We start from the raw sequence: 22,341 nt of genomic DNA, 5'->3' as shown, positions 1-22,341 counted from the left end.
TTGCTTGCTTAGCATTGTTTGCTGCAGTCCCTCACATACGAGGTTTTCTCCCCTCTTGCTCGGGACATGTATTCCTTTGGATGATGATATTGAGAGCAGGTTCTCACTTGTGTTTTCTCTCCATACTAGCACGGCATGGGAGATGTCTAGTCAGAGTACTCACCATGGAAGACATTGAGGATATCCGCCATCGACCGATGAGAGACATCTTTGGATACTGATGTATATGATGCTTACCTTTGTTGTTGGAATTTTCCTTCCCAGATGCTATCCATTAGGAGCTCCTAGTACCTTACTTTTCCTCATAGTTGTTGTTTTAGTTTCAGTTAGTTGTTTAGTTGTTTTAGCTTTTCTTACACAGACATTGTATCAGATCCACTAATTGTTGTAACCTTTTTGGTCTCATAGGTCATTTTGGCCTTTTGAGGACATTAATATATTATTTCATTTCTCTTTTGCGCTTGAAAATACAGAACTGGCCGTACAGCGCATCAGTTCTCTTTCTCTCTCTCTTCCTCCAATGATGGCTGTACACACACACACTCTCTCTCTCTCTCTCTCTCTCTCTCTCTACTTTGGATCATATCTTTACCCTCAGGGCTATCATTGAGGAGGGCAGAGCACATGGGAGGAGGATCTACTGTGGCTTTGTGGATTTCCGCAAGGCCTTTGACACAGTGCCTAGAGCTAGACTGATGTGCAGGCTGCAAGACTTTGGGGTTCCATGTGAGCTCATTTGGGGTATTATGGCACTTTATGAGACAGTAGTTGGGCAACTTCGGGCTTCAGAGGGTCTCTCCCAGCCAGTACACTCCACTATAGGGGTGAAACAGGGCTGCCCGCTCTCTCCGACTCTATTTGGACTATACATTGATGAGATCTCTGATTATATTGGGACACGAGGGGACAGAGGAGCCTAGTTGGCTGGCACTTGGATACCTCTGCTCTTATATGCTGATGATATTGTGCTTATAGCAGACTCACCAGAGGGTATGCAGAGGCACTTGGATACTTTACATGCTTATGCACAGGACAGTGGGCTCTCAGTTAACCTTAGTAAGACCAAGGTTATGGTGTTTAATACTACAGCTCAGTGGGTCTGGAGATCAGCGTCTATTTTCACATATGGGCAGGAGACAGTGGAGTATGTTGACTCATACACATATCTTGGAGTGGTGTTCACTGGTCCCACATTTTCCATGAGGGGGGCAGCAGAGGCTAGATTGACTAGAGGATATGCAGCACTAGGAGGTCTAGAGAGGATGTGCTCACAGGTACAGTTTCAGGAGCCACGCACTAAGCTGTGGCTTTTTGACACGCTGGTCACATCGGCGATGCTATATGGAGTACAAATCTGGGGGCCTAGCCTAGATGGTCATAGTCGATCAGGACGCACATACGATGGATGGAGATCGATGGAGAGACCACTTGTGTCCATGATCTCTAGGATGATTCGGGCTAAGGCCTCGATACCCCATGAGATTATCAGAGCCGAGATGGGAGCACCATCGATCGTAGTCGAGGCTCTTGCCAGATCAGTGTCCTTCATTCATAGCACCTAGGAGCTTCCCTGACACCGGTATGCACGACTTGCTTTAGAGTCCTCTCATCAGCTAGCCATGGAGGGAGACACTTCATGTTGGTATGCGCAGATAGCATCCTGGTTTGAGCTCCATGGGTTCAGTTTAGATAGACTTCCACCCTTCTAGTACTCTCTGGAGGTACCCTCTCTCATCTTGACACATTTTGAGATTAAAGGAGTCATCAAATAGGACCTTATTCAGTTGGACACTAGGAGGACATCGCTAGAGCCCTCACAGGAGTTGGGGACGAAGATGGCTTTCTATAGAGACCATCTTCTCCACACCACTGAGGATGGCTTTATACTTAGACCGAGCTACATGGATACCCATCTGTCTCATGGATTGAGGTGCGCCATTGGGTAGATCTGCACCTCTTCACATCAGTTAGAGATAGGGACAGGCAGATTTAGAGGCACACCTCCAGGGGACAGGATATGTCAGATTTGTTGGATAGAGCCAGAGACGGAGGAGCACTACATCTGTCGCTGCACAGCATATTATGAGATTCGAGGGCGCTAGCATTGCCTTTTCAGAGAGGGATTTGGACCATTGGCTAGAGTCATGGACTATTGTGATCAGCTCTCTCTCTCTCACAGGTACACTGATTTGTCTCATAGGTCGAGTTCGGTCTTTTGGAAGACGTTAATAAATCTCTCTCTCTCTCTCTCTCTCTCTCTCTCTCTCTCTCTCTCTCTCTCTCTCTCTCTCTCTCTCTCTCTCTCTTCGCTGTTCGCCACCCTCTGTTCGCTTCGCTGTTCTCTGCCTCCCTCTTCCCACCCACCCTTCCTCAGGCCCCCAAGGCAGCCACATAACTCTCTCTCTCTCCTCCCTGATTGTGGGAAGTGCTGCAGAGTAAGCTCGAGGAATGGCTCCGAGAGAAGCTCGAGGCCTTCGAGACGGCAATGAAGGCACTAATCAAGGAGAACAAGAAGACATCCGATTCCAACCTCAATGAGGTGGAGAACAAACTACACCGGCACATCATGGCCCTCGAAGCATGGGTCACGGACCTTGAACAAGAGAACACAGCACTCAAGGAGGAGTTGAGTGCATGGAATTGGTAGCCGTCAAGAACACCGAGAAGGAAAAAGGGGAGATCAATGATAACACTCTCACGGCCATCAAAGAAGAGATCTCCAAGGAGATCACAAAGGACATGGAGGGAAAACTCGAAGCCAAGCAGTCAGGATGGGTTGAGGTGGTGAAGAAGAACATCCGTAAAGAAGTGAGGGAGGAGACTCAAAGGGAAGAACACCAAATCATTCACACCACCATTGAGGAGGAGAAGATGAGGCATGCCCTCCGCCTCAACATTCGAGTCACAGGTATAGCCGAGACACCCGACTCCACTCTCGAGAAAGATGAACAGCTTCTATGCATGAAGCTCAGCTATAGGGAAGAGGACCCTCTCCCCTTCACCAAAGCATGGAGAGCTGGGAAAGACTCAACACGCAAGCGAGCCCTCATCCTACAGTTTGCAGGAGAGACGGAGAGGGTCACCTTCATGAGAAAGAGGATGATTCTACGAGGATTACAGGGAGATCCCATCTATTTGGATGAGGACCTTACAAGGATGCAGATAGAACACAGGAAAACATGCATGCCGAGAGTCCTACAGGCCCAGAAAGAGGGCAAGAGAGCATTCTATCGCGATGGCCGTGTCATCATCGATGGCAAGGCCACCGATTAGCGCCAGGCGGCCTATGGGACATCAACTATGGAGGGATCCAGATTCATAGATACACACAGCAGTTTGGAACTGCAATGGAGCACTTTGGACACATCCTGGGAGGATGGAGGAGGTCATGGAGGGACGGGACATCATACTACTTACAGAGACGCACGAGAGCCCAGAGAGGGGGCTACCCAAAGTAGAGGGCTATCAGTGGGAGTTTACATAGAGGGGGACCACACGGCAGAGCACATCGAGAGGATCTGGAGGTATAGCGGTACTCTTCAAGCGAGAGCTACAGGAGCGCCTACAGGTGGTAGCACTTGACGAGGAGGCTAGATACATGTGGATTAGACTGCAGCTCTTAGCAGACACGGTGTTATACATTGCTCTATGCTACTTCTCTCCTAGAGGATCGAGATATGCCATGATAGTAGAGGATGAGAGTAGAGGCGAGGAGGAGGACACATGGCCATTGGGAGAGTCACCATATGCAGCCCTTTCAAATGAGATCATACACTACTCCAACCTGGGGGAAGTCCTCCTTATGGGGGACTTCAATGCACGGACACAGAGCCGATAGTGCGACATTTATGATTTCGAGCACCCCGAGGTGATGCACACACTAGAGGTGGAGGACACGGGAGCCTGCAGGGTGTCAGAGGACATGGGGCCGGATAACACCAGATATGGTCATCACTTACTTGAGCTGGGAGCGCGACACCAACTCGTTATTTATAACGGGATGAGAAAGTGGTAGGATTCAGGAGCACTAACATGCTTTCCACGATCAGGGGGGGGTAGCACAGTGGACTACATCATGGGGTCCATGGAGACCACACAGGCAGTGACATCTTTCACCATCCCCCCTTGTCCTATTGGTGCGGATCACACGTACCTCTTACTGTCATTGGCGAGCTCCACACCAGCACCCACACAACCCACATAGGCATTGCATACAACCTTCTACTTCACCCATGACTTGGCAGACATATATGAGCATCATGTATACGACGGGCTATTCCAAATGGATCCCTTGTCACCTCTAGACACACTCACCACCCAACTGTCATCTCTACTACATACGGCCGCCACCCGCAGCTTCCCCCATCATACACACATTGCACACACCGATAGATCTGGGAGCATGCCCCAGAATCGGTGGTATGATGATGAGTGTAGAGAGCTATATAGACACCTCCGGGCCCAGAGAGCAATGGGGACCATTACACAGAGACAGGTGAGCTGACAGATGAGGATCCTCACACGCTGTAAGAGGCGTGCATATGAGGAGGCACAGTATTGGGATATATACCATCCACTGCATGGCGCAGGATGAGAGAGCCTCGCCCTCGTACCCCGATTGAGGATCCACACACACGGCACACATATGCAAAGAGCCTCTACCATATCCCTCAGCAACCGCCCATACCACAGCCACAGGAATCCCGCCCTACCACCTCTACTTTCTTTACCGCCTCGATGTTAGAGAGAGCTATCCGCCGGTTACAGCATGGGAGATCGGCTGACCACACAGGTATACAGAGTGAGCATCTTATTTATGCAGCTGGCACACTGGGACCGTTTGTTGAGCTTTCTCCACTATTGACCATATATTCACTCTGAGATGTCTAATTGACCAGGCTAGGGCGCGGGAGAAGAGATTATACTGCTGCTTTGTGGATTTCCGCAAAGCATTTGACACGGTGCCACGAGAGAGACTCTTCCAGCGCCTACAGTCATTGGGGATCCCATCAGAGGGGGACGGGGTAGACATCTCAGGTACCATAGTCCACATTATGCTATATGCAGATGATATTATTCTGGTCTCTGAGTCGCAGATGGGACTACAACACCATCTCCATGCACTCGATGACTTCTGCACACAGAGGGGGCTTACAGTGAACCTTGGGAAAACCAAGGCCATGATTTTCCACACCTCAGGGCCGGTTCGACGACAGGCCATCTTCACACTAGCAGGAGGACAGGTAGAGGTGGTAGACTCATATGTGTACCTGGGGATTACATTTACGACTTTGCCAGGAAGATTTACTATGGCACAGGCAGCCAGGGATAGACTCACACGAGGGTATGCAGCTCTGGCCATGCTAGAGAAACAGTGCTCCAGGCACACTTCCAGGAGCCCCGCACGAAGGGGTGGTTGTTTGACACACTAGTCACCCCTGCTTTGATGTATGCTGCAGCAGTATGGGCACCTGGGCTCGCCACCTCCACATGGTCTCAGATTCTCATGCTCTCACGGATGATCCGCAGCAAACCCTCCGTCCCACATGACATTGTCCGGACGGAGTTTGCTGCACCTCCTATGCTAGTAGAGGCCCTCTTCAAGACGATCTGCTTCATACAGAGGATCAGAGATATGCCATCAGATCGACTCTCACATAGAGCTTTTGAGAAATCCAGGCAGCTCGCAGAGAGTGGAGATAGGAGATCATGGTATTCACAGATGATACAGTGGCTCACTCAGCATGGACTTGTCTCTTGTTGGGCCAAGGTTGCCTGTAATTCTACTAGTTTTTTTTTTCATTTGGACTCTTTCAAGTTGTATATGGAGTTGCCTTATCTGCTCCTTTAACTTGTGGTTGTCTCCGTCTTCTTTTTGTGGGAGCGTTTCTTCGAATGGTTCTTCTTCTTCAGTAGTGTCTTTGCAACTTGATGCCATGGTGGATGGACGAGTGGTTTTTCCTGATCTCAGCTTTACCATCCACGTGATGCTCTCACCCTAGGTTGCCGAGTTGAATCACGTCCCAAGCTTTAATACCAATGTAGCATATGCCAAGCTAGCACCGTGTGAAACAACAATTCCTTCTTTAAACTTGAGTTTAGTGACTCTTAAGCAATCCTTTAAACAACATACATGAATCTGAAAGATGTAGTTGAGATGACACTAGTTGGGGTCCCAAATTACCCACTGAAGGCCCCCCTTGCAAGCAAGAGTATTTGCTTTATTTCTTCTGGAGAATTGAATACAAGCTGAACTGTGCCCACAAGACTGAGTGGAACAATTGATTGGCTGACCGTCAAACGCAAGGCCAAAGTGACCAAACACTGGTTAGATTTGTGCATAAGCTATAGGCGATTGTGAAGCTATCTTTGGAGAGAATACACTGGCCCGAGATTGAGGGTTGGTGTGCTGAGAACACTGGAAGAGACTGAGCTTCCGATTGCCTCTGGCTTGAGAGCACAAAGAATGCTGAAAGTATGCAAAGGCTGAAGGCCTAAGCACACATGCTTGAGTGTTTGCTTGAGAACTTGATTTGTATCTGATGATTTATGGAATGAGGCTTGCTCACCTTTTTATATGTCCATTGGGAGCTGGTCGGCTGGTCTGTCGGCTTGTTTTAATATCTACCACGATTGAATAATTAGCATTAAATGTTGCTTTAATTCGTGGGCTTTTCTTGGCTCTTGGCCGACTGCTGCCCTGGCCCAAACTAGGGCTGCCGACTGGGCCTACTGAAGGTGGCTAAGGGTATTAACACCCCTTGCAAGGTTGTCCCTCCTTGGGCTGGCCCCTGCTCTACCATGCTCTAATGCAACTAACCTAAGACTGACATCTACATGAAGACTACTTGCTGAATTCTCCAAAGTGGGTTAAGAGGATTGACCTGACAGACCTCTATGGCTGGGAGACTGACCTACGTAGCTCGTGCCTGACATGTCCCGAATTGGGCTCACAAAGGGGTCACGGCATACGGTAAAATATCCTAAAAATGTACTACTTTTGTACATGTTTCTTGCAGTGTTGATGAGCCAGTTTGGCATTGTGTACCACAGTGGTAGGATACCAAGGATGGAGTCCACATGTAGTAAAGGGATGATGTCAGTCATCCAAGATTAGTTGGATTCCCATCATCAAGCTTAGCAGTAGGGGATGTCACATGGACAACATGTGGACATGCGCTTAATCCCCTTGCCCTCACACTCCTTCATTGTGTATGCTGGGATTTTATTGGTGTATATAGCAGAGTTACACAAGCTTCTCTTTCTCTTTCATCTATGTATTGCTCTCTACAGTAGTTGTCTTCATTTTCGCTGTGCATTCTGACATGGTATTAGAGCTCCAGGTGGCTTGAAGCTTGGAGACAGTGGGACGTCGAGGGTTTACTGATTGAGGTGCTGATTGGAGACTGTTTGGGCTGTACGGGACTTGGAGATCGGGTAGCAGGCGGCCGTCACTGTTGGACAGCCATCTTGCATTCTAGTTGCAACCTCTTTTTCTTCTTTTTTCCCACCCACCGTCCCTTCACAAGACCTTGTGAACCCTTGAGATGGCAGATTTGCTTGAGATGGCTGAGAAGCATGTGAAGATCCCGACACTCCCCACGTTCTCGGTGGACTGACAGTTGGACGGGAACAACTACGGCATATGGAAGGTAATGATGGAATCTGTTTTGGAGTCTTATGACTTGGCTGATTTCATTGTTGTTCGGGTTCCACGGCCGGAGTTGGAAGATGGGGAGTTACCCTCTATTCGGATGGAACGAGAGGCACAGGCACAGTTATGGGATTGTGTTAATGCCCGAGTCTGTTCTTTTATCTTCCTCAATTGCATACCATATGTGATCAATCACATAAAGCATATGACGTTGGGCAGAGGGATTTGGCAGCATTTGGCTCCTCTCTACAACAGGGTATCTTCCATAAAGAGGATCTCCTTGGAAGTTCAGATGCAGATGATGAATCTTGCAAAGTCGTCGATGATGCGGGAGCACATCAACAAGCTGTAGACTCTTCAGTAGGAGGTTCTCCAAGCCGAGAAAGAGATATCGACAGAGGATATGGCCATAACGTTGTTGTCACACATGCCCTCTTAATACTCAGCCTTTTACTCCTCTTTGATCACCAGTGGCAAGCTCAGCACCATCACATGGGAGGAGCTTGTGCCCATGGTCTTGGACCAGGAAGAGCGATTCACGAATCCTCCACAGGGCAGAGGTTCTGAGGCCTTGACTGGCCAATGGTCGAAGGGCCGTAACAACAACAACAAGGAAGAGCGATTCACGAATCCTCCACAGGGCAGAGGTTCTGAGGCCTTGACTGGCCAATGGTCGAAGGGCCGTAACAACAACAACAAGGACAAAGGGAAGTCTTCATCGGGGAAGTCTTCTGAGAAGAAGCCCGATTCAAACCGAGAGAAATTAATGGCCGAGAGGACTTGTAATGATTGTGGCGAGAAAGGCCACCATTGGAGGAAGTGTCCCAAGTGGACTGGGAAGAGTGCTGATTCTTCAGCTTTAGCTGCAAAGACTCCTGCCTTTGTGCACTTGGAGATGTTGGGCACCGATGCTTCATCTTCTACAAGCGAGGAGGTAGTTGGCTTCACCGCCAAGGATACTCGCGAATGGATTCTTGATAGTGGTGCTTCTAGGCACATGACTCCTTCTCGTGACTTCTTTCAGGATCTGAAATAGTAGTGAGGTCGCATTTTCATTGGCAACAATTCCACCATACCGATTCACATTGAGGGCCGGATGGAGATCATTCCTGATGGCAGAGGGGGGAAGCATTCCTCTAGTGTTCTTTACATCCCCGCACTTGGTTTTCATTTGTTGTTAGTGCATGAGGTGTGCAAGACTAGCTTCCGGGTGGAGTTTGAGGAGCATTCTATTGCTCTACGAGACCGCGAGACTGGCCAGGTTGTTTGGGAAGGTGGCATGGAGAATGGTATATACAAACTCTCCGCACTCTCCTCTTTGACAGGTTCTCAGATTGGTGATTTGTGGCACTTTCGGTTTGGCCACTTGAATGTTGATGCGTTGCGGCGAGCTTTCTGGGACCAGATGGTGGTTGGCTTACCAGATGTTGGCAACAGACAAGGATGCTATAGTTCTTGCATTCATGGTAAGCAGCACAGGGAATCTTTTCCGAAGCAAGCTTCCAGGCGGGCTTCGAAACCTTTGGAGTTGGTACACACTGACTTGTGTGGACCTATGTAGACAACATCCTTGGGAGGTTCTTTGTACTTTATGCTGCTTGTTGATGATTGTAGTAGATTCACATGGGTTTATTTTCTCTCACAGAAGGACCAAGCTTTTGCTCGGTTCAAAGAGTGGCATGTGATGGTGGAGAAAGAGTTTGGCTTGCAAATAAAGACTCTTAGGACTGACAAAGGAGGAGAGTTTTCTTCCAATGCATTTGTGCAGTTTTGTGCGGAACATGGCATCAAGCAGGAGCTGGCCAATACAGGTTCGCCATCAGAGAATGGAGTAGTTGAGCGTAAGAACAGGACTGTGGTGGAGATAGCGAGGACGATGTTGGAGCATCGTGATTTTCCTCGTCCACTTTGGGGAGAGGCTGTGGCTATGGCTGTCCATATCCTCAACTGTTCTTCGATGACTTCACTACCAAAAATGACTCCCTTTGAGGGGTATTTTGGCAGGAAACCAGATGTCTCTCATTTCCGTGTGTTTGGGAGTGATGCATATGTTCACATTCCAAAGAAGCAGAGGGGGAAGCTCGACTCAAAGTCCCAAAAGCTTGTCTTTATGGAATATAACACTCTTTCCAAGGGATACAGGTTGTATGATCCAGAGAAGAACGAGGTCGTTGTCAGGGTTGTGGTTTTTGATGAACATGTTCTGGTTTTCACTATTGATGAGCTGCCACTTCTTGGAGACCCAGATGATTCTGATAATGATTCCCAGTCGATTGTTCCAGTTGGAAAGCCTCAGCCAGTTGAGGAGGTTGAGCCTGCAGCTGGAGATGAGCCCCCGCAGCAGTAGGAGGCTCCGCGTATGGTTCGAGTACCGAGGTGGTTGGTAGACACCCTTTGCGAGTCAGGTGTAACGGAGCTTCCCTCCGAATGGACCACAGACGACGGACCTTGAAGATCGTAGAGAGTTCGTGATGAAAGTCATTCAGCGGAGCTTTTACAGGTAAACTATGCTTTGATGTCTCGTATCATGCGGGACAGAGAGCCCACTTCCGTCAAGGAAGCCCTTGCACATGATACTTGGAGGAAAGCCATGTAGGTGGAACTGGATGCCATTGAGAAGAATAACACTTGGGAGTTGGTTCCGAGAATGTCGAAACGGTCTGTCATTGGTGTCAAGTGGGTCTTTAAGACCAAGTATATGTTAGATGGGTCGGTGGACAAACACAAAGCCAGGCTTGTGGCTAAGGGTTATGCTTAGCGGCCTGGCATCGACTATGAGGATACCTTTGCACGGACAGCGAGGATGACCACGATTCAGACCGTTCTTGCCCTTGCTTCTTCTCGGCGGTGGCCCGTATTTCAAATGGATGTTAAATCTGCGTTCCTTAATGGTGACTTGCAGGAGGAGGTGTATGTTGAGCAGCCTCCAGGTTTTGAGGTTCTAGGATCAAAGGGGATGGTTTACAGGTTGTGGAAGGCCTTGTATGGTCTTAAGCAGGCTCCTAGGGCTTGGAATCAGAAGATTGATTCCTTCTTTCTGCGGACTGAATTTCAAAGATCGGTTGTAGATCCCAACCTATATCTCTTTCGAGAACGCGGTATGGTCACGTTGATCATCCTTTATGTGGATAACCTCATTCTCACCGGCGGTCATATGGAGCACATTGTAGTAACGAAGGCTGCCTTGTCAAGGGAGTTTGAGATGAGTGATTTAGGCTTACTCCACTTCTTCTTGGGATTGGAGATCTGGCAGACCCAGAGGGGGTTCTTTGTCTCTCAGCAGCGGTATGTTCATGAGTTGCTTGAGGCCTTTGGGATGGAGAACTGCAAGCCTATCACGTCACCGATGGACCTGAACACAAAACTTACAGTGAATGATCCTTGTGAGCTAGTTGATGCCTCTCTGTAGCGGAAGCTGGTTGGTTCATTGATCTGGTTGCTGAACACTAGATTGGACTTGAGCTTTTCTGTGGGGCTGTTGAGCTCATTTTTGCAGATGCCGTTTTATGCGGATCTTGCGGTATCTGTAGGGTGCAAAGGATCTTGGAATCTTCTACACCATTGGAGGTGAAACGAAGGAACGAGTTCGACTCCAAGGTTAGAGTGACTTAGATTGGGGAGGAGATCCAGACATGAGGAGATCTACATCAGGCTACAGTTTTACCCTCGGTCAGGAGTTGTTTCATGGAGCAGCAAGAGGCAACCAACTATTGCCTTGTCGTCTACACAGGCAGAGTACCGGGTTGCTTGTGGTGCTGCTTGCGAGGTTGTGTGGCTGCGGAGGTTGCTTGGCGAGATTGGGTTTCCACAGAAGGAGCCCACGGTTATCCAGTGTGATAACCAGAGCTGTATCGCTATTGCTCGGAACATGGTCTTCCATGCCCGGACCAAGCACATAGAGATACAATATCACTTTGTTCGTGAGAAGATCTTGGCTGGTGACATCTTGCTTCTTTATTGTTCGACAGAGGACAATGCGGCGGACCTCTTCATGTAGTCTCTACCTCAGGCTATGCTCCGGCGGCACTCTGGCCCACTGGGGTTGGTTCCACATCCAGGAGCTGAGAAGGGGTGTTAGCAGTCATCTCCTGTCTGTACACTATGTCAGGGCCTTTGTTGTGGGTGTGCCTGCCCGTATTTGGTGTCTTCCCATTTTTCCTCACTCTGCGTATTTTTTTCCTATTTTTTCTGGAGGTATGTGGGCTGTCGGCTGCCCCCAGGTGTCTGGCCAACTGAGTTTGTGCTGCCTGTGTGATATGGTGCTGGCCGACTGTACCATACTGCTGGCCGACTACAGAACTGCTGGCTGACTGGGTATTTCTACAGGTCGTGGTGGGCACTAGGGCAGTAGTCGGCTCACTTTGGGCTGGCCGACTAGCAGCCAGGGGCCATATAAAATGCCCCCTTGCCCTCACACTCCTTCATTGTGTATTCCGGGATTTTGTTGGTGTATATAGCAGAGTTACACAAGCTTCTCTCTCTCTTTCATCTGTATATTGCTCTCTACAGCAGTTGTCTTCATTTCCGCTATGCATTCTGACAATAACTTGGTAGTTTGGCATTTTACATGTATTTTGGCATTTATTTGTCCTCCAAGGACCTTGCCAACTGGGTATTTTGGAGCCTATAAATTGGCAAGCAGAGTTCCTTTTGCATTCATTCGATCCCACACTTTGTGGGACAAGTCTTAGGCCTAGGAGTTTTCCTTTTGAAGGCCATGTTGGCTAGGATCTATGTACATATATACAGAAAACACTGTTACAACATCTCTCTCTCCTCTCTCATTCATCTTTGCGTTTTGCACTGTTCTTAATATAGGCAGTTCTTCGGCATGCTACAGCCAAGGAGTACCTTCTGATTCTTCTAGGGCTCGGTAGTACCCTTGGATAGGTGATAAGATTCCCCACTCTTAGTGGCGTCCATTGTTGCCCAAGCTGCAAGTCGTCCAATGCTTCATATTCTTGTTTGGGAGGTGTAGGTTTGATTGGTGCGTTGGCACCACGGCTTCTCTGTTGAGTCAGACCCCTTGGCCGAGGTGGCAGGTTTCCCCGTCATAAATTGCTTCCGTCTGGGGCTCCCCAAGAAGTACTATCTGATTCTTCCAGAGCTTGGCAGCACCCTTGTATAGGTGATAGAGTCCCCATCCTAAGTGGCTTCCGTTGTCGCCCCCGAGATGCAGGCCTTTTGAAGCTTCGCATTCTCGTGTGGCGGCTATATTCCCTCCCCTAGGAGGTGGTCAACCCCTGCTTGGATCACTCCTCCTTATCTCAACGTGTGGAGTATTCTAGCCTTCCTTGGAAGTGCTTCATATGCTGACGGATGGGCCACATTGCCAGAGCGTGTCCCCGATGCTGACCATCCCCCTCCCGAGTAGGCATTTGCAACCCTTGGCGGGGAGCCCCGTTTGATCCTTGCCGTCGATAGCCACCTGGCCATCGTGCAGCTCCCTCGGCAGACCATGTCTGTCAGCAGGACTCCCAACCAATGGAGGAGGACACCCCGTTACAGCCAGGTGGTACCCACAGCCAGTTGCAGAGGTAGTGGTATCGTGAGCACCAGATCCGGCAGTGGCGCCGTTGTCGTTAGTGAGAGCGCAAGATGTCCCGAGTCGCCGACCCCACCGAGGGGCACCCGCAACCCAAGGAAACAGTTCCTACTGAGAACTGTTAGGAGCCTTTACTCTCAAATTCTTCCGATGATCTTCCTCAGACTTCGCTCCACCCGACTCCCTCAGATTCAGTTCCTCCCTTGAGGCCATCCCAGGTCCACCTTTCCCCCGAGGAAGTCGTGCCATAGGTCCCAATGCCTGACCCTCTTTATGAGCAATAGTTTCACGCTGAGGCTCTCCTTGCTGCTTCTCCATCTTCATCTCTGCCCACGCTGCCTCTTGCCCCTTGTAACTTCAGACCCCATCTAACCTTTGCCCTGCCTAGACCCAGGGGCCTCCTTGGCTCCTAGCCCAAGCCCCCTTTTGCTTCCCAGAAGACTCACAAGTTGGTGTTCCTTCCAGAGCTTCTCCAACCTTGCGGAGACCCCAATCTACTTTGCACCAATGACAGCTTGTTTCCTATGGAGGCTTCTCCCTCATGATGGGCTATCCAGTGAGCTATTGCAGTGTCTCCTCGTTGAGAGTGTATCCACCTTCGAGGAACGAGCATCGCTCCACTTTTGTGTGGTATTGTTTGCTGATGCCTTTGGATGTGGGCGTGGTTGCCTTCTCATTCCCCATGAGCATAGAAACATGGGACGGGGAACGGGGCAAAAGGCCGTCCCGAGGACGGTGGAAAAAACGGCAATCTGAAAACGATTGTTTTTTTGCAATTTTTTTTAACACACGTGATTTACACTTAGAAACCAAGACATTAAGCACAAAATTGCACCAAAAAGAGGAGAAATGCATAGTCGTATTAGCAAAAAACTATAATGGGGCGCTGATGGCATGATAAACAAAAGTGAGTGTACAATCTAAACAAAAATGCCAAATGGCATAATGAAAGGCCCAAGGAGGGTGTACACTCAAGGCAAAATGACTAAGTACCAAGATACAAGATTGCTAGCAAAAAAGTGGGGCAAGAGTCGAGACTCGAGACTCTAGACTCAAGAGACTAGGCAAGAGGCTGAAAAGGGTGAAGATCAATCGTGACCTCCTTAGTGAAGTCCTCCATAGGCTGGTCCTCAAGTGGGAGGGGAGGGGGAGGTGGGGGGGACAATGCCTCGGGCACAACCTCAAGCTCCTCTAAAATCTCGGCCCTCTGCTGATCAGAGAGATGTGGGTCTTGCTGTGCCTGCTCCCATTCGGTGAAAGGATCTGCCTTCTTTGTCAAGCCCTTGCAAAGCATTCGCAAGTTGGCACTGACAAATACCAAATCATTTGCATTCTGTACACCAAGGCGGTTCCTCTTCTTAGAGGCAACGTGGCTATAAACTGACCAGAGTTGCTCTAGGCAACTGCTACTGCAAGCCTGTGAGAGTACGCGCAGAGCAAATTCCTGCAACTTTGGAGTTTCCGCACCATAATCCTCCCACCAAAGTGCAGACCCTACCTTGAAGCGGTCCGCCTGTGCATCTGCCAAACCAAAAGCCTTCTCTCTATAAATCTGCAATTGGTCCTTGATTGTGCGGCGATCCTCCTCACTAGTGTAAAGGCGATCCAAGGTTTGTCGAAGGCCTTTGCTCACCTCTTTGTCCTTGTGTTGCCCTTTGCCTTGAAACTCAGGATCAACAATGTAGGCAGCAGCATGGAGGGGAGAGTGGTAGGCTTGCCACCTTTTCAAACATAGGGATTTGACCTGTTTATAGTGAGGCTTGACTTTGAACATTGCTTTTAGCTTCTCTGTCATGCGATCCATTGCCTCGTACACTTTGCCAATGCATGGTTGAGTGGAATCCACTACCCTAAGGAGATCAATAATCGGTTGCACCATCTCCACAAGCGCCTTGGCCTCCTCCCACCATGCCGCATCGTCCGCCCTTTCCCTGCAAAATTTGCCGACCGTCGTGGAAGCCTCTAAAGTGCGTGCAAACTCATCACTGAGGAAGAGTCCCCTCAATTGTACACAAGCGGCCTAGCATGAGAAAGTTGAATGCAAACCTCGTCTCGGAATACTTAAGAAGAGAGAGGCTTGACTTCTTGGAAAACTCGTGCTGCACCCTTTGATGGTTGAGGACAAAGGTCACTATTTTGTTGGCACCCTCAATGACAGGTGCAACCCAATCCAAGGCCCCTATGTCTTTGATAAGGTTGTTGAGGCAATGGGCCATGCAAAAGCACATGGTGATGCGAGGATAAGTTGCTTGGAGAATTGTCCCCGCCGCCCTATTTGCCTGTTCTCCATCCGCACATATGGCAATGACATTCTCCGCCCCCACCGTCTCTCGTGTTGTTGCCCACTCCGCAGCAAGTATCTCGGCACTCTTCCCCGTCCCGGAAGCATCATGGGAGTCGACAAAGTATGTCTCCCCTCGTGAGTAGGCAACAACTCCATGGATGGAGCGCTTTCTAGTGTCACTCCACCCATCAACGACGAGGGTAACACCATTTTCAGCCCATTGCTCTTTCATGTGGTTGGCCGCCACCTCCACGCTTGCCTTCTCCTTCTCAAGGAGAGGTGCGGATGGTCTCCGAAGAGGGGGGAACATAAGAGGGTCCATACTCCGCTATCAATTTGCACATGGCCCGAAAGTATGGAGATCTATCCAAAACACCATATGCAAAACACAAACAAAATTCAGATTTTTACCGTCATTTAGTCTTTTAAGTTTTAGTCTTTAGAGCATGATATTTGAATAGTACATGAGCATAGTGCCAAGGACTTACCGTGCCGCCCGAAATGCTATGTGGTCATGAAAGAAGAATCGTGTCACCGCCATGTCCACCTCCTCTTTCAATTGAGGGTACCAATTCTCATCAAGAGTACTTTGGCCGCTGGCGTCCCCGAGAAGCGGATGCCTCTCTTGATGAACGAGGTACATGCGGCGTTGATGTCCTCACAAAGGATATGGGGTCGACGGCCACTTGAGGATTGCGTTTTGCCAACTCGGCCGCCTCATAAACCACAAGCTTTTCAAGGAGCTCCTTCTTCTTCTCGGCCGAAACCTCCTTGCAAAATTGCACTTCAGTGCCGGGCTCATGCAAGAAGTGAGCACGCACTTTGTGGCATAGTCACATGGGAACGCCGTTCCACTGTTGTGGAACGGGGGAACGTGGAGGAGGCCACCTTGGGAACGGTGGAACGTGGAGATACGTGGCTTATAATTTTTTTTTCCCTCATGCGCGAAACGGCGACGTTTTTCTCCACGGGCAGCGTAATAGCGTCGCATGTTTTCTTTTTTTTGGGTTACGGGTGCCCAACGTTGTGGGCACCCGTAACCCTTAAAAAAAAAGTAAAGACGATACTTGCTTCGAGCGCCGCCGCCGACCCCTCAAAAAAACGATTCGAAAAACGAAATCAACGAATAGAAGCTGCAACGTTCAAAAAAAACGACGACCTGCAGGCTGCCAGGCTGCCCTCCAACGTTCATAAAAAAAAAAACGTCAATATCAACGTTTAAAAAAAAAACGTACCTCTCTGGAGTCTGAGAACTTATAAAATCCAGTGCAGCTGCAAGTACAGTGTGCAATGTGCATAGCCAAGTACAAACTCTCTCTCTCATAGCCAAGTACAATCTCTCTCTCTCTCTCTCTCTCTCTCTCTCATAAGGGAACCAAGTTCCAACTTCCAAGACAGCTTTCTCTCTCTCATAGCCAACTTCCAAGTACAATCTCTCTCTCAATTTTCAAAGCCAACTTCCAAGTACAATCTCTCTCTCTCTCTCTCTCTCTCTCTCTCTCTCTCTCTCTCATATAATGCCTCCTAAGGGAACCAAGAGAGCCAAGAAGAACGAAGCATGGTCATGGTGGGATGAGGTGGATATTCTTGAGGCCAATCAAGGCGGAGGAGCTAGGAAGTGGAAATGTCGCTATTGTGGGAGCACCAAACATGGGGGAGTCAACCGAGTTCGAGGTCACCTAATCCATGAGCCGGGACAAGAAATCCAACCATGCTTGTCAATCTCAGCTGAGAAAAAGAGAGAGCTAGAAGCTAGGCATAATGAAGTGATTTTTCGTGCTCCTCCTCCAAGAGCTATGGCTGCGAACCCATCATTCTTTACAACTCCTTCAAGCAACTTCTCCACATCCGTAGGCTCTTCTTCCGTGCATCAACCGCCACCCCCCAAAGGCACGCAAAGAACTCTTGCGGGTTCTTGGAATCCACGCAAACGAGAAGCCGTGGATGCAGCTATTGCAAGGTTCTTCTACCATGACCACATCGCTTTCAATGTGGCAAGGTCCCCTTATTTTCGGGAAATGGTTCGTCTCATTGCTGAATTTGGACCAACCTACACTCCCCCTTCTTCGGAGAGCCTTCGAACCACGCTTTTGGCAAAGGAAAAGGAAGCTGTTGAGCAAGCCATGCAAAACGTCAAGGAAGGGTGGCAACGCAACGGTGTCTCCATCATTAGTGATGGATGGAGTGATAGCCAATCTCGCTCCATCCATGGCATCATCGCATACTCTCGAGGGAACACATTTTTTGTGTCTTCCCATGATGCCTCCCCAACGGGCAAGTATGCCGACGTCATCGTGGAGGAGTGGGCAGAGGCAATTGAGCAAGTGGGTCCTCAAGATGTGATCCAGGTCATTGGTGATGGGGAGGCCTCAAATCGAGCTGCAGGCGACCTTCTTTTGGCAAGGTATCCACACATCACATTCACTCCATGCATTGCACATGGCTTGAATAATCTTCTGAAAGACATTGATGGTCTTTCATGGGTAGCACCATGCATAGCAAAGGGAAAAGACATAGTTTCATTCATCACTCGGCACACATTTAGCCTCTCCGAGTTTAGAAAAAGATCCCCAAACTTGGATCTTAAAAAATATTCGGAAACTCGTTTTGCATATAATTTTATTATGCTAGAGAGGCTAGTTGCACTCCATAACATTCTCAAGCAGCTTGTAGTGAGTGATGAGTGGAGCACGTGGCCCACTGCCCGTAGCACACAAGGAACAACTTGTTACACCCACATCATGGATGCTCCTTTGTGGGTGAAGATTGAGCATGTTGTCAACATTACGAAGCCCATTATCTACATGCTGCGTATGGTGGATGGGAAAAAACCTTGCATTGGCAAAGTTTATGAGGGCATGGACAAGATGGTGGAGCGTATCCTTTCTTTGGAGCCCGACACAACAAAGAAGGCAGAACTTCAAAGTTTGTGTCAAGCAAGGTGGGACCGATATCACTCACCAATGCATGCAGCTGCATTTGTGATTGATCCAGAGTTTCAAGGCAAAGGCCAGGAATCGGATGAAGAAGTCACAAATGGCTGGGACAAAATCCTTGCCAGATTGGTGCCTGACGCTACGATGAGAAGCAAGATTAGAATTGATTTGGGAAAGTACAGAGCAAAGACAGGTAATTTTGGTTCAGCAGATGCCCAGCAAGATAGAACACTTATGGGAGGTGCTCTTTGGTGGGAGAACTACGGATCGGGTACTCCAGAGCTACAACGGCTTGCAATGCGCATTCTCAGTCAGAATGCAAGTTCTTCTCCAATTGAGCAACTATGGAGTGTTTTTAGCCATGTTGCCTCGAAGAAGAGAAATCGGCTACTCACTACCAGAACAAATGACCTTGTGTATGTGTCAGCCAACTTGCGACTATTAGCCCAGGTTGCTAGTGGTGACTTTGACCATGAGAGCTTCATAGATATGGAGCCACAGTCTGAGTCGGATGATGACGACCCTCCACCTCCACCTCCACCTGCATCGATGCATGATGCATCTATGGATGATCTAGCTGACATCTTTGCACCTATTTGATATCACCTAGGAGTCAGGACTTTAGGTTTCTTTGTTCTTAGCTATCTAGCTTTCACTATGTGGCTGTACATTGTACAAGCTATTGTACTTCTGGTTTTCTAAATATGAACAAGGTCATTGAGTTTGCTATCAAATTCTTGTCTCTTTTTGTCTACTTTCAATTGTATATTTGTCTCCTTTTGCCTGCTTTTAATTGTATATTTGTCTACTCATGTGTATTGAAATATGATAACGTGTCGTTCCGGATCCCGTTCCGGATTGCAAGGGGTCCCGTTCCCGTTCTCGATTGGCCCCTCGTTCCCATATCCGTTCCCGTTCCCTGGTGACTATGCTTTGTGGGCACCGCCGGTTCGCTTGTAGCCGCAAAGCTTACATACCCATGGTCTTGAACCACCCCCTTGATCGTATTGCGAGCACTCTACCTCATCCCACCAACTCCATCGATGTACGGCGGGCCTCCTTCTTCATGATGGAGCGGGTGTTGAAGTGGTGGAGGCGGCGGCGGACCCGGGTTGAGGAGAGGAAGGGGTTTGAGAAGAGGATGCCGTAGTGATAGAGTAGAGCTTGAGATGGATGGTAGAGCTTGAGAAAGAGTCAAGACGGAGAATCGGGATGGAGATGTTGGAGAAGGAGAGCTTGGACAATGGAGAGGGTGAGCTTGGAGAGGGAGAGCTTGGATGTTGGAGAAGGAGAGCTTGAAGAGGGTGAGCTTGGAGAGGGAGAGCTTGGATGTTGGAGAAGGAGAGCTTGGAGAGGGTGAGCTTGGAGAGGTTGGAGAGGGTGAGCTTGGAGAGGGAGAGCTTGAGCCTTGGGTCTTGGAGAGGGAGAGCTTGGAGAGGAGAGGGCTTGAGGAGAGCATGGAGGTAGAGGTCTCTTATATAGAAGAAGAGGGGAGCCATGTGGGAGAGACAGACTCAAGGAAGAAGCCTTGGAGCCTTGGAGGAGTTGCGCAAGGGAAACGGCCAGGACAGATAGCCGTTGGCGCCCCCCAACGGTCAAAAACTGCCTCCAACGGTCAGTTTGGCCGTCCCTGTACGGACAGGGAACGCCGTTCTCGGAACGTTCCCGGCGTCCCCGTCCTGCCGTCAGGAAGCCGTCCCCGTCCCTCCGTCCCGCGGACGTCCCGCCCCCGTCCCTCGCGTTCCCCGTCCCTAGGGTCTGTTCCCCCCGTCCCATGTCACTATGCCCATGAGTGCGCAATGTGTGACACTGTAGACGGATGAGACCGTGGACTCCATCCTCAGGGAGCAGGCTATCTACCACTTAGAGGTGTGCGATCAGAGAGTCTCCATGGCCATCAAAGAAGCTTGGTTGATTGCGAGGATGGGGCTTCTTCGCCTCATCCTGAGGAAGAAGGGGCTCCATCTCTTCATCTACTTTCACCTCAGCTAGGGTAACCTCCGTTGTTTTGTGGCAGCAGCAGAGGAGCTTTGCCTCGCCTCTCTACCCCTGAGGGGTTTAACTGGCACAAGTTGTGGGGTTTCTAGATCAGTAGCGCACCCAACTGGATTTGGCGTTCAGTTGACGAGTTCTGATGGATTCTACCAGGTGCAACAGTATGTTATTTGGGCTGCCAAGTGGGCTTTGATATTTCCACACAGGAGCAGTTCGCCTCTCTCCTTTTGAGCACCACTGGAAGCTCATTTTGTCACGTGCACAGACTTGGACATGGATAACCTCATCATTAGTGCCGGATTTGGCAATGTTTTAGGGGAGATTTAGGGGCAGAATAGAGCCGATTTTGCAGCCCAATAGGCTTCCCAAGTGCCCAAGACGTACACCCATATATTGGGCACGTTTGGGCCCAGTTTGGACACAAAAGATGACTTTTTGAATGAAGTTTTGTGGGCTGAAAAGATGCAACCGACCAAATTTTCCTCTTCTCCCTATAAATAGCCAAGCTCTCATTTGCACATATCATCTAATCCCCCTTTGGGATCAGGTCATAGGCAGTTAGTAGAAGGTCTAAAGTCAACCTTTTGGTCAGGCCAAAGGCCTCAGAAGTTGTACAGGCATCATCATCTTTTTGTACCATATGATACATTGAACACACAGCTCTATCTATCTCTCTCTTCTCTCTCTGTCTAATAAAGTTTGCATCATTGTTCTTTATTAGGCTTAGGGTCGCTTCCGTGCATGCAACACATTTGCTGGAGCACAGCTAGACTAATCATTGGTAGGGAGGGTGGTGGCGGTCAACCAGGTGTTGGCCACCATGTGGTGCATTACCTCTTGTTGGGCTTTTCACCGATCATGCATTGGACAGATCCAGAGACTGATCTGGAACTTACTATGGTCAGGCGATAACTGGCACGGGCGAAGATGGCTTGGCAAGTGCTCAAAGAACCATGAGCCTAGGGGAGGCTTGATTTCATTGATCCTGCAGTACAGAGTGGAGCCCTCTTGGGCTAGTTGATTGTGCATGGTCTCCAGCTAGGCAATGAGCCTTGGAAGGATTTCTTGATTAGCCGTCTCTTCGCTCGCGGCTTCCCACCCGCGGGGGGTCTTGGACGCCCAACATCCAATGGATCTGCCGAGGAGAGCCAGGGGCACTGCCTTTGTGATTTCCCCAAGGCCCAGCAGGTATGGCAGCACAGCCTCCAACTCTTCACATCTGATCTGCATAGTCACATCAGGTGTAGTCTCTTGGGTAGCAGAGGCAGCCATGCCCTATTTTATTAGGATGACATGAGTGGTTTAACGCTGGTTCTCACCCATCTCCGTATCTCTGCATCTCCGTGGTTACAATGGCCACTGCCCCGGTTTGACCATGGGAGCCGAGGATGGGCACCAGCCAGCAATGGGAGCTCGCGGTTTAGCAGCTTGGCACATCTGGCATGCTCACTGGGTGGCAGCGAGACTGTTGATGGAGTGACTACCCCACCTGTGGAGACCATCCAAGCCATATGGGTGGATCTCATTCACACCCTGAGTGGCTGCTTTGAGGGTTTGACTGGCAGGTCAGAGTGCATGATGCAGTAGAGGCGAGAGGTGTTCCTTTGCACTGGGACCGTCGGACCCTTCCTTTCGCGGAAAGACGGAGGAGTTTCCTGCCATTATAGGCCCCCATTGTAGCTTTTGCCCCTTTGCCCTCTGATGTAACCTCCCTCTGAGAGTGGCCAGCCATGGAGGGAGCTCCCCCTTTCATGTATTTTGTATATTTTGACTGCAGTTTTGAAGTGTTTGTACTCTGCTACTAAGGCAGGCTTTTTCTTTAACTAATGAAAGGATCTTCTCTTGAAAAAAAGAGTCATTCAAAAAATTCCTTGAAAGATCGCTCCCTTCAATCGATGTAAGATGTAAGACTTTCCTTACAATGATG

General features: G+C 49.3%; 2 protein-coding genes and 1 pseudogene across 3 annotated transcripts in view; all 3 read left to right on the top strand.

Annotated features, from left to right (window-relative positions):
- The window catches only part of LOC147623360 (uncharacterized), a 108,288-nt gene that overhangs the window by 60,789 nt on the left and 25,158 nt on the right, over positions 1 to 22,341 (top strand). The window lies entirely within an intron of this gene.
- On the top strand, positions 790 to 2,102 carry LOC147623362 (uncharacterized; annotated as a pseudogene).
- On the top strand, positions 17,130 to 19,019 carry LOC147623361 (uncharacterized). Its single transcript, XM_086820972.1, has one exon. It carries the CDS (start codon positions 17,280 to 17,282, stop codon positions 19,017 to 19,019), a length of 1,740 nt encoding a protein of 579 aa, XP_086677098.1. The 5' UTR covers positions 17,130 to 17,279.

Source organism: Cibotium barometz, chromosome 27, assembly GCF_041138505.1.
Source record: "Cibotium barometz isolate CiBa-2024 chromosome 27, ASM4113850v1, whole genome shotgun sequence".
Taxonomy (NCBI): Eukaryota; Viridiplantae; Streptophyta; class Polypodiopsida; order Cyatheales; family Cibotiaceae; genus Cibotium; species Cibotium barometz.
The sequence above is the reverse complement of the archived record's forward strand: the minus strand, read 5'-3'. Positions and strand labels throughout refer to the sequence as shown.

Coding starts and splice junctions, on each gene's coding strand:
- LOC147623361 (XM_086820972.1), top strand. CDS start 17,280: ATGGCTGCGAACCCATCATTCTTTACAACTCCTTCAAGCAACTTCTCC.